Raw genomic sequence first — 15,914 nt, forward strand, 5'->3', positions numbered from 1 at the left:
GTGAGCAGTGGCTTGGGTAGTTGCGTCCATACTGCCCAGAACCTTGCCAGACTCCAAAGGCCCTCGTAAATGCTGAGGGGTGGGAATCAGTTTCTGCTTAAAAATTAAAAAAAAAAACCGGAGAATAATCCCACATTTCTAATGTAATTTGATTTTTTTTTTTTCTTTCTGTAGGCACAAAACAGATTTAAAGTTCCTTTGGGTACAAAATTCTACAGGGTGAAAGCAGTACCGTGGAACAAGAAAGTATAACACAACAAAGTTTTAGTTCATTCTGTCTCCATTTTTTGACTCGTCCTTCAGTGCTCGTTCATCGCTCCAAATACCAGGCCATCTTTTTATACTGAGGTCATGTGACAAGATACGTCATTGATGTACTGCTTTTACTTTTTAACAGGTCACATTTTAGAAACAAGAAATTCATGAAAAACTCTGGCCCTAACTGTTCCAGTTTTTTTACCCAGATAACTTTAGGAGTGTGGACCAAATGAGTTCATTTTCTCAAAGGGCAACCCCATGAAACATGGTTTGTTAGCCATGTTAATTGCCTGTTAAATATACATTAGCTTGTATTTAGATGTTAAATGTTAGTTACCATTATTACCAGCATACGTCCTTTTGTGAAATCATTATCAAAGTACTTGCACTCTTTAACAGATTCTTTATATGTGTAAAATTCATCAACTATTTAAAGAGGAGTGTTCATTGCATGCAGATAATCATATAATTTTTCTTCAACATGAGTTTGCCTCAGTAGATGAATAAAAATAACTACTGCAACTTGTTTCATTACATGAAAATGCTCTTTAATGTTAAAAAAGAACCTTGTAATTTGATAGACTGATTTTGAAAATCAGTCAAAGTTAGATCTGCAATCTTCAAAAGCACTTTCGATGGATTGATCACACAGATTCTGAAGGGAAGACATCTGTGCCGTTTGTTCAAAGTGAAGCACTTGTTCTTCCCAACGAAACAGAAATCTTGTATTGATCTATTTAGAAAAATCATATTGATGAAATTGTATTTCATGGTTGAGTTTCAGGAAAAAACTCATTGTACATTAACCATTCAAGAGTCATTTAAGTAACAAATTATTGTAATTGTAAAAGACATGTAGAATTTTAAAACAATAAAGATTTGAAACTGTATGTGTTTGAAGTATTTGTGTGCCTTTTAAATACTATCTATAGTATTTATTTCATGTTAGTCTATTGCAGCTTCTCTCTGGTTCCTCCAGCAGTTTCATTACATAGAAATACCTAAATTTTCTACAAGAGGCATTAATATTCGACAACATTCAGGAATTACAAGAATTACCTTGGAATAATAAAAAATAATTTCAGTAGACAGAAATTAATGTTGTCGGCGTATTAAATGGATACATGCCATTTTTCAAAATAGTTATACTGGCTAATAATTTATTTTATTTTTTTAATAACAGTATAAAAAGATGTACTATAAATGTGTAGCCAATGGAAGGTAAAATTCTGGATTCAACTATGAGTTTATGTCTAGGACTTAATCCATAGAGTTATTCAACTGTGATTTATCTTCAGAAGGTGGGGAGAGGAGGAGTAAAAGAGATAAAGAAATGATCACATGAAAATGTCAGTGCTTCTGCCCATATGTTGCAAATAATATTCCTCCAGACTAACCAGTCCACTTGAATACACAGAAACTTCTGTATATGCTTTATTTAAAACTTTGTTCCATAACAATTTTAAGTTCAGATTTTTATGAAATGCATGGGCTTGTAACTGTATCACACCTTTGATGAAATAAATCTAAAACAGTTGATCTCCGGAAAGCAGAATGTCATTTTGTCAAGTTGCATTTGTTAAATTTGATAGTTGATGTACTGACTTTTTTTTTTTTTTTGTAAATTACTTGTCAAAAAAATGTGCCTTGTACTTCAATATATGACCATAGTTGAGTATTCCCCAGTGTCAAATATGTAAATAACATAGATCTATAGTACAGGTTTAAGGCAAAAAAAAAAAATAATCATGATGCAATATTATTTTTTTTATCACTGAATTTTTGACCTTCAAAATGGGAATTCAGTTCTGTCTGCGATTTGGTGCAGTCTTGTTCCTTTAGTCAACTGAGTCGCAAGTGGTTTCAGAAGGTGCACACGTAGCACGATTCATTCCTTCTAATGTGCCAAGTGTTTAGAAGCCTTGATATCTTTTACCCCACTGACAGAACTTTCCCAGCCTCAGATAATCTCCCTGCTGCTGTGAATATTGTTTGTCCTTCAGGAACTAGTTACCTCCCAGAAGCGCCCAGGCTGAGCTAGGAGGCACAGAGTCCTTCCATTTCTGGGAGGACAGTTCTTCTGTGGACATTGCTTCAGTAGCAGCAGTGGATCTACATGGCAATGTAGACCCCAATCTTTTATTGTCTACTTCAGAGATAAGTCCCAAAAATTTTAGTCCACGGAGAAAGGATGTGTTTGTCAAGTTCTTTCAAGTTGGATAAAACATCAGATTTGATGGTAGCCCTACAGGACTCTGCACCTCTAGGCAGCACTCTTTTGGGCATACAAAAATTAAAATCTTTTTCCGGCAACTCTAATCCCACTAAGCACTAAGACCAGTATGTCGTGCTACTCTGTGTGTTTGACAAACACTGAAGTTCATTGCAGGCTCTGGAATGGTGTCCTGAATGCAGAAGTGAGGCTGAGTACACAGCTCTATGCTGAGAATTTTAAAAAAAAAAAAAAAAAAAAAAAAAAAAACCACAAAAAAAATCCTTTCATCTTTGTCTGTAAAAAATCTAAGCTTTCTAGTCTCAGTACGTTGTTGCCCAGATTAAAAAATATATATAGTTAAGCTCGTATGTGGACAGTAGCAATGATGATTTATGATGCTGTGAAGGTTGGCTTGATTTCTAGCTTAAGATAGATAAAGGCGTGAGTGACGTTTATGTAACTTAGAAACACGTGAGCGATACGTGAAAGTGAACTTGTGAAGCACCTAAATAAATTGATTGAAATAAAGTACTGTAATGCAAACCATGAGGGAAGAAAAAGTCCTTCCCTGCTGATATCTGCCACTTAAAAGAATACCAGGATGTATCTGTTATTGTTACATGACATCCTATTTTTAAAATATAAATAACCAGCAATGGGCTTGGGTTTTAGGAATATTTGTCATGTGTTTCATTTTATAATCTTTATGTATATTCAAAGTGGAAATTCTGTCAAACAAACTCCTAACATATTCAGTAATGATTCTGAACAGTCATTGAAAAAAATGCAGTTTACATATTTTTTGTGTGTCACAGCCTTACTAGTTCTTGAAACTATGCTTGTTATGCACCACCTATGTGTTTCATCTTGCTCCATAATAAAACTTGGTATATAGCTATATAATTTGGATGAGGAGCGTATTCAGAGGGAATGGGGGGAAGTTGGAGGATAAATTTGATGATCGGAGATTTCTCTGATTCTTTTGCGCAGCTTCATGTGGGAAACAGTGATTACCAGGAAAGCCTCTTGTGCTACTGCTAATATCTGTTCGTTCCATAAGTCTGGCTTTAGACAAAGGCAACTATATTTTGGAAGTGCAAAAAGGAACATGAATGGCAGAGAAAGTTGCTTGACAGCAAATGTTATCCTGCGGACTTAACACAGAAAGGATGCAATAATTTAAAAGGGATTTTTTTCTCCCCCCAGTCTTCTTGGAAGGCTGTATCCACTTGAATACTCTGAGAAGCGCATGGCTTTTTGCACTGCTCTGCAGTAGGTCTCGAGTCAGGAGCTTGCGCTGTGTAGAACTCAGCCCCGGTTCATTTAAATCTTAAGGTGGTCTATGAGTAGGACCAGTTTACACTTAAGTGTGTGTAAAGAAAGTACTCTTTTCCCTAAATATCGTTGTCATTACATATGTTGCATAGCAGGACTGGAAAATCTGCCCTCCGCTCTGCAAAATTATTCTGTGCCTTTTTGCAGCGCAGATTTTCTCCATGACCTAATCGTGCATTCTTTCTTGGTTTGTGGAGTTTTAGCTAGAAGCCAGATTGGCTGTAAACAGTTACACCAAAAATTGAATACTACGTCGTAATGCGTATTCATTCTGAAAATTTTTTTCATTAATAAATTGCAACGCAGCTAATTATTTCCTAATGCCAAACTGATAATTTTAGAAATGGAGCATTTACCGTAGAAGAACTCAGTTGCCTTTTCAAGCTACATTTGGCTATTAAACTTCAGTGAGCTCAGCGTTGCATTTTAAGGTCACCGATGCCTTTAGATCACTTCATGAGCCATTCTGCAGTCTTAAAGCAGTGATGATAAATGATAAACAGTTACTTCCTTTAACAGTCACTACATTAACACTCACATTAACAGCATCCACATATAAGACAGAGCAGCATGGGAAAATCTAGTCCCCAGACTCCAAATACTGGCTAAGAATTGGGTTCAGTGTTGACACACTCGAAGGGTGTCAGACTGAAAAGGATTGAGGTTGGAAGGCACCTCCCCAGGTCGTCTTGTCCAACCCCTTGCTCAGGCTGAATCGCTGTGACTTTTTTACTGAAGGTGTTGAGGTTACAACTACAACATTTGCCAAATGCAAACGTTCAGTTTAGTCCTGTGTTTTGAAGCCTGACTTGAAACTGATGGTATAATTTGAGTAATATCAATTTTTTCCCCTCGAAAAATTCATTACCTTAGATTAATGATAGCTTTTAATACGCATTCACTATAAAATGCTTTTTTAATTTTAAATGCAAGAAATGTGACAGCTGCCAAATTATTATTTCTGTGGCTCCTCCTGGCAAACACCCCAAATTTTTGCTCTGTGTACTAACTCCATTTCATACTTTCAATAGAATGTTTCAGGCCATGATTTTATGGTATATCACTGCATTGCTGAATACTTGCTCCGTATTTTTGTTGCAGTTCAATGACACTGAGTATGGGTGGTAGCCTTGCTTTTCTTTCCCTAACTTTTGCTTGTTGGACTTTGCCTTTTACCTGTTTGTCATGGGACTTTCTTTAACAGGTGGTTTTCACCATGTATTTTACTTTTTAGACAAAAGTACTGAGCCAGGAGCAGATTATTCATTATTTTTTTTTGTGGTGGGAGGAGTGTTGCTAGTATCTTATCTCCTGAACAAGAGTTTTTACAGTTCACTGAAGGTTGTTAACAGAGAACCTTTGTCATCACACCCATGTAGATTAATAAATCCTATTTCTGCCCCACGTCTCTACATGGGTTCTACCTATTCAAAACACATGGATGGATGCTTGTGTACGCACCTTTAACAAAAGCGGATACTTGCAGCCAAAGCTGCTATGGTTTGGTCCTGTTTACCTGTGCTGGGAGTATTAGATGTCCAGGAGAATTCAGAAAGTAAGTAATGCCTCAGTTTTGTGTGGTTTTGTTTTGTTGTTTTTTTTTTTTAATTTTTTCAGTTTTTGTGAAGGTTAGCTACAGGACTAGGACCGGTGTGTTTGTATAACCAAAGCATTTCTGTTTCGTTAGAGTTTAACATTTATAAGCTTATGCATTCTATAGTCATCGTAGGAAAAATATCAAGAAAGAACCAATAAAATAGTTTGAAGATCCTGGACACTTAAGGAGAAGCGGTCAGTTTTAAGAACCTTTGCACCTCTGAGTCTATTAATTTAAGCAATTGGAATGTTAGCACGTAATGCCTAATGTAATTGTGGTTGTAACTGGGAGACTGCTGAGCTATGGCTCTCACAGGAGGCTGGTCACCATTAATTGACTGACACGTCTCCTGTGAATGGCGGGGTGTATTTTTAGCACAATGATTGAAATAATAAAAAAAGCTTATGATGAATAGTGAAATTAGCAAAGAAGTTCCTGGTAATGTTGTAGAAAACTGGTAATTTTTTAAGTTTCAGAACAGGGCTTTATTTTATGTAACTACTCTATACACAGAAAAAAGGTATTTAGTTTCAACTGAAACCAACCGCCCAAAATCAACTGTCTGCTTTTAAAAAAGGCTGTAAGCAGGAAATAACCTTTCTTGGTATATACTAAGCATTCCTGAATTGGACCGAAATAATTTTTCAGAGGTTGTACCTTTAAAAGTATTTGATCAACAAAACAGTGAAGCAGTAAAACTCCCTCTTTTAATTTTAGACCTTGTAATACTCATTGTATTTATAATCCTTATGTTTGTAGCTGTTACGTGTAAGTGAACTTCTGTAAGCACAAATAATTTGCCAGATATGATGCATGCAGTTAAATATGCTTCTGTTGACTTTCCAACAATATGGTGTAGAGTTTGCAAAAAAATTTCCAAGTTAACAGTAAAGTGCAAACACATATATTGTGTTGTGCTAGATTTGTGGGTGGTCCAGAATACCAGTTCTTTTGAACCTACGTGTGATTGCATTGTGTGTGTATACTGTGATAGCGTATGCTTCAATTTTTGCAATGATTAAGTTTTTAAGCACTGAAAAATTAGGAAATGTCAGCTTATGACTGCTTGTCTAACTTGCCTTTCATATGCATGAGGATGCAGTATTCAATTAGCTAATTAGGTGCTCTTTTCCTGCTCTTTCCCTCTTCCGCATCTGTTCTCATGGTTATACATTAAAACCTTGCCTTGAACATAAGATTACGTTCTCCTTTTTATGATGACCATTTCCGAGCAGGATGCTTGCTATGTGCCTCTTACTCTAAGACATGAGGGTCTCCAGATTATCCCTTATTTTTGGTACCTGAAAACCAGGGTGACCAATACTTGGACTGCTGTTTCAGAGCATAGCAGTTTATGTCTTCAAATACTGTGCTCTCACAATTTGTGCGCTCTTCATTATCGAAGTGAGAAACTGCTATTACAACGTAAAACGGTGCGTGCAAAGGCACATAGCGCCAGAAATAAAAATTGCAGCCTTGCATCCATGCCCTGTTTGACACTTCTGATTCTGCTCTCGGGTACCTCTGGGGGACTGCAGGTTGGTGGTTTGCCAGGGTCAATTCGTAGTCTGTAATCCAGTTTCCTGTATAACACAAGGCAGGCAGTTGTACTGTGCTGCACATAAAATCACATACCCCTTTTAGAATTTATCTGTGAGTAAGACCTAACACACACAATAAATAAAAAAATAATTTTTTACAATGGTCGATTTAAAAAGCTGTCACTTATTTTCAGCTGAGTTTTGTAGGTTTTGATCTCTATTTTTTGGCTTTATATTAGACTTCCATATTGTGTGTATTTGGAAAAAAGGAAGGAAAAATCAATCTCAGTGCTTCTTCATCTGCCAAATTACTTCTTTCTTTCCTAATCTGCAAGTGTCACTTTGAACTTCCAATCTTTCTGCGCTAAGGAACTGTGATATAGTTCCTTAGCAATCATCTTGAGAAATTTTGTTTAACTTATGACTCGATACTGCAGAGGAAACTCAGGATAAGCCGTGATTCTTATATGGTGCCTTCTGACTGCCTTTGAGAACCTTTCTTTTTCTCTCATTTTAGTCTCACTTTACTCTTTCCAGCTCGTTAGTGGGTTCCGAAAGGAGGAACTTACTGTTGACAACTCAAGTCCATAATCGTGTCCATGTATGGTTGAATGAAGCAAACGCATTTATCTCATCGTGTAGATGAATCATATTTTCCTTTGCACGTACGTTAGTTTAACCTATCCACTGGTGACAAAAAGTCGTGTATAAGCTTTTATGCCTTGGTGCTGGAGCTGGTTGGTAAGTCTGTAGTAGAAAGTTCTCTTTTTTTGGAAAATCCCAACTCTTACGAACTTGAAACGTCCCCTAGAAGAACATTTAACATTTAGGAAACTTCTCATTAATAGACATGCCACAGTATAATGTGGCCTGGAGGGAATCATCTGCTGTTAAGGGATGACACGTTGCTGTCTAACTCCTAGGCTGTTGATTAAACAGCTTTCTCCAAGGGGTCCTATATTTCTTTTTTTTCTTTTTTTTTCCTTAATTGCAAGAATTAAGCATCAAAACTGCAACACTCTATTCAACGGAACAGATGTTTAGTAGCCATCAGTGGCACCAGTCTCTCTCCTACCTACAAAGCATTCTTACAACCACATATTTTAATAGATAAATAAGAAACTATGAGAAAGAAAAGAGGTTAAAATGATTTTATTTTCTGTATCCATTAAACAAAGTGTTGGTATTTTAAACTTTTCTATCAACTTATTTTTGTAATGTTATCTTCCTTTACCCATCAGGCAATGACTTAGGGGTTTTGTATTTCTCAGCTGAAATCAATACATTTGTCTTGCATCTTTTGTTTACATTTGTCTTGCATCTTTTGTTTTAAACAACAGGCTATATAGCAGTTTATTCTGCAGAAACATCTTAGGATGTCACTGAATCTCAGCCTAGCTTAGGTAATTCTGCTGTAATTTCACTGGCAATCAAATTTTGAGGCAAAAATCAACATTTTAAAGATGGTATTGTGTAATGGTAATTATTCAAATGAATGCATCTCTCCTTGCTTCCTATGACAGATATAGAAGATGAAATTGTAAACCTATTCAGGTTTTCAATGCATAATTTGATATTTTTTTCCCAACTTTATAGAAGTTTTTGTTCATGCATCCTTGATACTGATAAAGAGAGCCAAAATTATACTAAAAGGTATTTTTTATTGTAAGGAATAGAAATCTGTAAAGTATGTCTTGTACATTTAAGCATAAAGTAATTAAATAAGAAGGAAATCTAATGATAAGGTTGTTCGATCGTTGCCCAGTAGATGTTCTTGGAAACGAGATTTAAAAGATGAGATGAGAAAAATGACAAATCTGCTATGTTGTACTAGTGGCTACATTTCTCTTTTGCTGAACTTTATATGTTGACTGGTGTGAGAAGAATATTCTTAAAAGTTTATGGTTACCGTCTTCACTGGTACTGAGAAATGAATTGGAAACCTTTGAAACAAAAGTGAATTTTTACAGCCTAAAGAAGAGAAAGCCTTGGGTGGGAGCTCATACCCGCATGTGCTGAGTACAGGAACGCTGTTTAATGACCAGCGGGGAGAAATCCATGCTGGTACGAAAAAGGAAAAGAGGGGAAGAAATCCTTTTACTTTCTACTTGTCACAGAATTTACTCCATCATCTATAAACAGTCTTCACCTACTCTTCGTGTTTTCAGTTGCTCCATATTTGTTGGTTTTAACTTGTTTAATTATTTCCCTGGGTTGGTGGGATTTTTATTTTTGCCATGGGGATTTCTGCAGAAGCTGAATCCCTTTGCTACAGGCTGGATGCTATTTTCTCTTATGGCCATACCTTCTCATCTTCAGTAAATACGGTGTCGGCCTCCCTGCGTGCACTGTTTATACTTGTGACCCTCTTGCTGAATTTACAGGTGGGAAATTAATGGCGGCGGCGCTTTGCTGTAGACTAAATGCATTGGCTTCGGGCTGGGTTGTAGCGGTTGTAATGGAAAGCACCAGCAAAATGGTCTCAGCTCTCCGGCTGCTCCGCTCTGGTTTTATAGTGTTTTAGCTTTCTTTGTCAATGGTACCTCGTGCACATTCCAGGGGAGCGACGCACCCGCCGTTTATGGCCAGTTCTGCCGCCTGGGCGACTTGTTTGATGTGTTTTCGCAGCACGTTGTTAGTCAGATGTTGAGGTTGCCTGCTTCATGCTGTAATTATTATCCCACCGCTTGCGTTAGCGTTGTGGAGAATTAAATATTTGCTTCCAACAAAATGCTCTTTCCCACATGATGCTTTAACACTCTGACCTGCTTGCAAAGTCCTGTGTTGTGGGTTCTGGAGTTGGTTTGTTTCTATATTACAAGCCCCGTCCCTGTTGCTGTCAACTCTCGGTGAAGGTGGTGGAGGCAGTTTAAAGGAGCGAAGGAGGGAGTGGATGCTTGAATACGTGCTGAGGAGCAGTAGACCATGCTGAGGCTCTGCCTTTGGCCTGTGACCGTCCTCGTGACGCAGGATCAACGGGGGCAGGTTCTTTAGGATGTTGGTTTGCCTTGTGCCTTTTCTTACATCAAGCCAGGCTGCTGCAGCTGCGTTGACCCCTGGATGTAGGTGTAAGGAAGAGGAGGACAGTGGAGGACTGTGGAGGACTGAAGAAGCCCTGCCAGAAGCCTCCTGTGATTCTTCTTGACATAAACCCCAGGTATTGGTACACAGATGGTCCAGACCATTTTATTACAGGTTTTAGCTCCTTGGCCAGCAGAACAGAAGGTCACTTCTGAAACTGTTCTTCAAGTTTAACGTTTCAGTTGAGTGCTAAGGGTGTCTCTGCAGGATCCAGTGGCGAAGCAGTTCTGCACATGTTGTTCTCAAAGAAACGAACCCCAGGACGCTGTTTGAAGCTTACCCCCTTTTCTACGAAGTGTGATGCTGCAAGAAGTAGTCATTTGCAACATCCCCCCCCCCCCCCCCCAAAAAAATTCAGTCCATTACCCTGCCAGCTCTAACTCTTCCCAATCACAAATATTCAAACCACTTGCAGTTGTGTCATTTATATATATTTAATACACCTCCAGAAAGTACAATCTCCACATTTTTAGCTTCTTACAATAGATGAATGGTTTCCACAGGTCAATGTCTGTCACTGTTGCATAACCTTCTTTGGGTTCTTTCCGAGGGAATATTTTTGTTAAGTCTATGAACACAGTTATTAGATAAATGACGGAGCAATAGTAACACTTCCTTCTCTGCATGCTTAGTTATTCCTTTTTAAACAAGCATATGATTATAACGTGGAAGTTAAAGTAGTTGATTTAGTAGTTATTTTCATTTTAAATCCATTCTAGATGTGAAAAAAAAATAGTAATGAAATTCCAATGCAGGGGAGGACTGTTATTAAATTTTTGAAGGCATAAAATGGATCTTGATGAGTTACTATTTCAAGTGTGTCCCAGGAATCCAGGAGTCTTTTTATAACACAAAATCCGTGGGTTACTTCAACGAACAGGAAAAAAGCAAGCTTATTATTCTCATACAATTTTTTTGACATAGGTAATGTTTAAATCTATTTTTAAAGATACAGAATTAGATGCTTTCTTATTTTAAAAACAGAGCTTAAAAAATTGAGGTTCTCTTTTATTGAACTATATCTAATTATGTGTGCAGGGTAGTTAAAGAGTTATTTTGTGGTTTTAAGACACTCTTCACGTGTGTTTATTTAATGAATAATAAAAGTAGACAATAAATATGGTAACAGCTACAATGGAATTACTGGCTTTCTTCCTTCTGTGTTTCACCCTTTAGAAAAGGTTTGTGACCAAGGCAGCGTGCCTGAACTGTTAGTGCCCTGCTTCTAACGTATGTTTCTATATAGGTTATGTAGCATGAAAACAGCAATCTTTTTTCGTCTTTTCATTAGACCAGCTTCCTCTAGGCCTGCTTTTAAAAGTTGCATGTGTTGAAGACAGACATCAAAAAAGAGTAATTTCCTGCAAGGCATTAGCTTAAGTAGCCCATATCTCCTCTCTTTCCACTAAGTTCTAATTTTGATTTCTGAGGGAAAATATCTCCTGTTTAAAAAATAAAAAAAAAAAAAAAGAAAGAAAGGAAAAATTATAAAGGACTGACCTTACCAGGGACATTATATGGAACTGACCGTACAGACTACATTTAGGCTTTCAAGGAAGGAAACCCCTCAACTTTCAGAGAAATAATGGAGCTTTAGAACAAATCATAAGGAAGAACCACAGCTAATGGATAAAATAACTTACTGGCTATTGGGCTAGTGGATACTTTCTTATGGATAAGTAACAATATTTTACTATACTGTAGTTCCGTTCTTAGTAATAGCAGCTACACATGATTCCACTCATTTCTCTATATAATGTTTTGGTAGATGGAAATGAGGGTCTTGGTTGAGTTGCTTCTCCAGGTCCATGTTTCACGTAGGCTAAGCCTTACAACCTGCAGCTGTTCTGCATCTTATTCCTTTTCTCCCATTTGTGATGTTTTCTACTTGCTCCTTGGCGTGTTTAGCCCTTGCTCTTTTCCTTGTCTCTGATTTCTCATCTTCATTATTTGATACTGTAGGAGAATATTATAGAATTCTTTCCTTGAGTAGATTGCATCATTTCCTACCCCACAGTCCTGAACTGTGAAAGAAGAGGAGGAGCAGAGCAATGCCGGGCAGCTATAGCTCATCTGCTGATAGTTCGCTTTGGTCCTGAAGACTTCAGACTTTTAGTGCCTCTCTGATGGCAATTTTAAGGAGGAAATGGCTGCTTCCATTTCAGGAAGATATTTAAACTATGAAGAGGAAAGAAAAATTTTGTTAACTTCAGGGTAGAAGTGAAAATTGATTATTCATGGTATTAGCTGCTTGAAAAAGCTTCAGTACTTGTAAGAAATATCATAGGGGAAATGACGTTATTCAGGGTTGAGGTGGAAATTAGCAATGTGGTGCAGATTTTAGAATAATCCTGAAAGAAAGTTCATAGCTTATATATTCTCGTAACAGAAATAGCTGTCGACTTGGAAGGGCGAAAGAAATTTTGATTTAATCTTGCCACAGGCAAAAGGATGACTGGGGGAAGACGGCTGGGTGCAGGCTGCTGGGAAGCAGTGGCTGTGACCCCAGGGAAAGCCAACGGGGCTCAGGGGGGACCAGTGACACCCACAGAGCGGTGCCTGCTGAGGTGCGTTTCCACATGGGCAAAAGGGTTACACGCCGGCAATATCAGCCTCCTATGCATCCGTAGCGTGGCTCAGTGCGAGGCGTGCTGCTTTTTGTTTGTGCTGAAGGTTATGGATGCTTTCTGAAGGTTGCCATGTGCTTCACCAAATACCCCGATGATCCTGTTTTTCCCAGTATGGATGGTTTTCTAGCATGGGAAAAGTTTCCCATAATCCTCACTCTTAGTAAGATGCAAATATATGAAGTAGTTAATGAAAGACACCTGATCCTGCATGGGGCTGTATTTCCAGAGCAGAATGACAATCCCTCATGTGTTACATAAAGATATATTAAAAGAATACTTGAAAGTCTCTGACCAGGTCAGAGATTTGAGGAAGCCTTTTCATGGTGCTTTGACTGGAGGAACTGAAGAAACGCTCAAGGCTCTGCTGTATATGCTAAAAATAAAGGCCAAGAGGAGCAGGAGCACCCGAGCTGGTGGCTTGGGGAAGATCAGTTACTCTGATGTTTTGTGTTACATGGCAGGGGAAAAATAGATACTTGCCTTACTTATACTTTTACCCTTAATTTCTTTCTGTACCATTATCCTTGCCTAGGCTTTGCTGTGATGTTACATAGTACAGACACCTACTACAGGGAAACATCCCAGTGGCTTCAGGTGAAGCATATCTGATGTATGTCTAATGTTTGTTGTGAGCCACAATTTGAGCATGAAACTGGGGCCTCTGCAGAGGAGTTCAGGCTTAGATACGTGATTCCAGGTACTTGCTTTCCTCATTCTAAAGCACTGGGTGGGGGGTGGGTTGACGGGGAAGACGATGCCCAAAGCCATCAAGAATCTAGGATCTATATTTTCAAGGTATTTTGCCATTTTCTGATTTGTGTAAAACAAACCTCAGAATAGCCGTGTTAGAAACCTACCTATCTGCAGTTTCTGTAACATTGAAGTGTCAAAACAGACAATGGTTAAAAGTAAAAATAATATTTTTTTTTTTTTAAAGTCTGTGGTTATTTAAAATCCGTGGTTATTTAGGATGCTAGCAGTTGACACTGCAGCAGTAGCATGATGTGTGCAGGGAGAAAGGTGGTTCTTTCTGATAACAGCGTTTATGAATAAGATAATCTCATAAGAAAATTAAGATATCTTCAGAGACAGGCAAATAGAGGTCTAAGTGACTTCAAGACACATGAGAAAGTGAAATAAAAATGCCAGATCTTCCATCCTGATGGAGGAAAGCAGCTCTCTTGCTTTGAGGCACAGTGATGCCAAATGAAATTAATGTAATGCCTCCTGAGTGCAGAGCAGTGCTATGTAAAGGGAGACTTGCAAGTCCAGCCTACAGCAAAACATCACCTATAAACCGAATTTAGTGGACTGGTCCTAACTATTCAGAGTTTGGAACGTTTTTTTGCCAATTTTTAGGAGGGGTAGTTTTACTCTTTTTCTTTTTTCTTTTTTTCTGTGATAGGAATTCATAATTTTACGCCACTAAGTTTCTTGACTGGCAGGAGAAAGGGGTAGAGATTTTTCTGCTAGACAAAGTGGTGGCAACTAGATGGGTATCAGTGAGGAAAGCAGATATTTTTTTTGTACTTTGAATTCCTGAATGTCACAGCCACAACACGGGAAATTCCCAGGAAGTTATGAAACTAATAAAAAACCTGCTGTTGCTTTGAAATGTTTTTTCAAAATTAGTAAAAAGTCATCTGTGACAGGAAATATCAGCCAAAAGACAACTGATGAAATTGCCTTTGATTTTTTTCATTATTCATGAGAATCCTTATCTTTAGCAAGAATGGTTTCTATTAGTGTCTTGCTGAGATGAACCCTTGGCTCCTTTAACATCTGCAATGCCATGGACAAGGTAGTCCATTAACTGCTCTGGAGTGTTCTGCAAGAGTTCAAGCAGTCCTAGATATTAAACACACCACGGGAGATTTTGCAGGATCATGCAGTGGCCAGCTTCGTCAGAAAAATGTTGTTAGAGCCTTTCTCCAACATCTTTAAACTAATAAAAGGGACCAACAACCATCTACAAAGAAATACATGCGCCAAAATAAAAATACATTTCATGAGAAAGGCTGCCATCTGGGATTTTATTAAAGATATATATTTATTTAAAGGTATTTTTTAATCATGTATAAGCTAAAGCTCTCAATATCTGTTCTATCTAATTTAATGTTTGGGTTTTTTCAACACTGATAAAAGAAATCTAATCTCACTTAAAATACTTTTTCACAGATTTATGCCAAATGTGTCCTTAAAAATGATTCTATACTTCTGACGCCTGAGGAAAGTACAGGTATTGAAAAGAGGGAAGAGGGGGGGAAGCTGATGCTAATTTATGTTGGGAAAACTAAAATAGTCATGTTATAAACCTCTTGACATTGTGCTGTGAGACTAAGCAAATGCACGTTCATTATAATGAGCTTAAATAGCTAGGTAACTATTTTTGGAATTGGGCCTTTAGAGTGGTCTTCCACTACAAGCTAATTAGATGAAGTGCCTTAACAAAAAAAAAACATCCATTGAGCTGTCAACTTTACTTACAAGTATGTTCTTAGAGTAATGTTCATGGTGAGAAAGTGTGTCAGTTATGGATAAATACGAATTTCTTTTAAGTAATCCAACAGAGGTCCTTATATTAAAAAGTAAACAATTAGTTTTTGTTTAGACTGATCTATTTCTACAATGCTGAGGAAAGGATTTAGAATAACTGCATTTTCAGCCAACGTGAGCAATTCTTCTGTCTGCCGGAAGAGCTCGGGATGACTTCTCTTGCTGCTATTCTATTGAGTGTTTTCATATGGTTTGTTTGGATGTTAGGATTTTTTTTTTGTGTAAATTTTATAGTATTTAAGTCAGAAAGCTGATTAAATCGCTTAGTTTGACCTCAGTTTGGCACGTTATAGGCCATTATATTTCTCTCCATTAGAACTGAACTGAACTCAACCTGCCTAAATAAAAACAACTTCACACAAGCCTGTCTTCCACAGTGACACTAGGTCTTGGTGTTAAGACTCCTACTAATTCCTAGCTGTTTGTTACAGTAATTAATCTAACTTTCCAAAAATATGAACAAAAACATGTGTCTGACTGCTAAATTTAATGCATGTGGCTCAGTTTCCAGGTTGTGTTCTTGTTTTTCTGGTCTCTGGACCAGGGCACATTAGACAGGGCCCACAGGGTATGTTGCACGCAAAAATGCTTGAGTGACCCTGTGTTTGCTGGGCTATGGGACGCAGAAAAGCATCGTCCCCTCCTGAAGATACTAGCATCTTCTTCTTCTTCTTGACTGACTGCATAGATTGATCTCTAGA

The 15,914-nt window shown here is 37.8% G+C and overlaps 1 protein-coding gene across 4 annotated transcripts in view; it reads left to right on the forward strand.

Moving 5' to 3' along the window:
• The window catches only part of RB1CC1 (RB1 inducible coiled-coil 1), a 79,008-nt gene extending 75,545 nt beyond the window's left edge, over positions 1-3,463 (forward strand). For 3 of the 4 annotated variants that reach the window (XM_054189822.1, XM_054189824.1, XM_054189823.1), the window contains exon 24: positions 175-3,461. In XM_054189822.1, the coding sequence (XP_054045797.1) occupies positions 175-252 (78 nt within the window). In that variant the 3' untranslated portion in view covers positions 253-3,461. Of the gene's footprint in view, positions 1-174 lie in introns of all 4 variants that reach the window. The other variant, XM_054189825.1, reaches the window with a different exon arrangement.
• The last annotated feature ends 12,451 nt before the right edge of the window (positions 3,464-15,914 follow it).

This window comes from Rissa tridactyla, chromosome 2 (assembly GCF_028500815.1).
Source record: "Rissa tridactyla isolate bRisTri1 chromosome 2, bRisTri1.patW.cur.20221130, whole genome shotgun sequence".
NCBI lineage: Eukaryota > Metazoa > Chordata > Aves > Charadriiformes > Laridae > Rissa > Rissa tridactyla.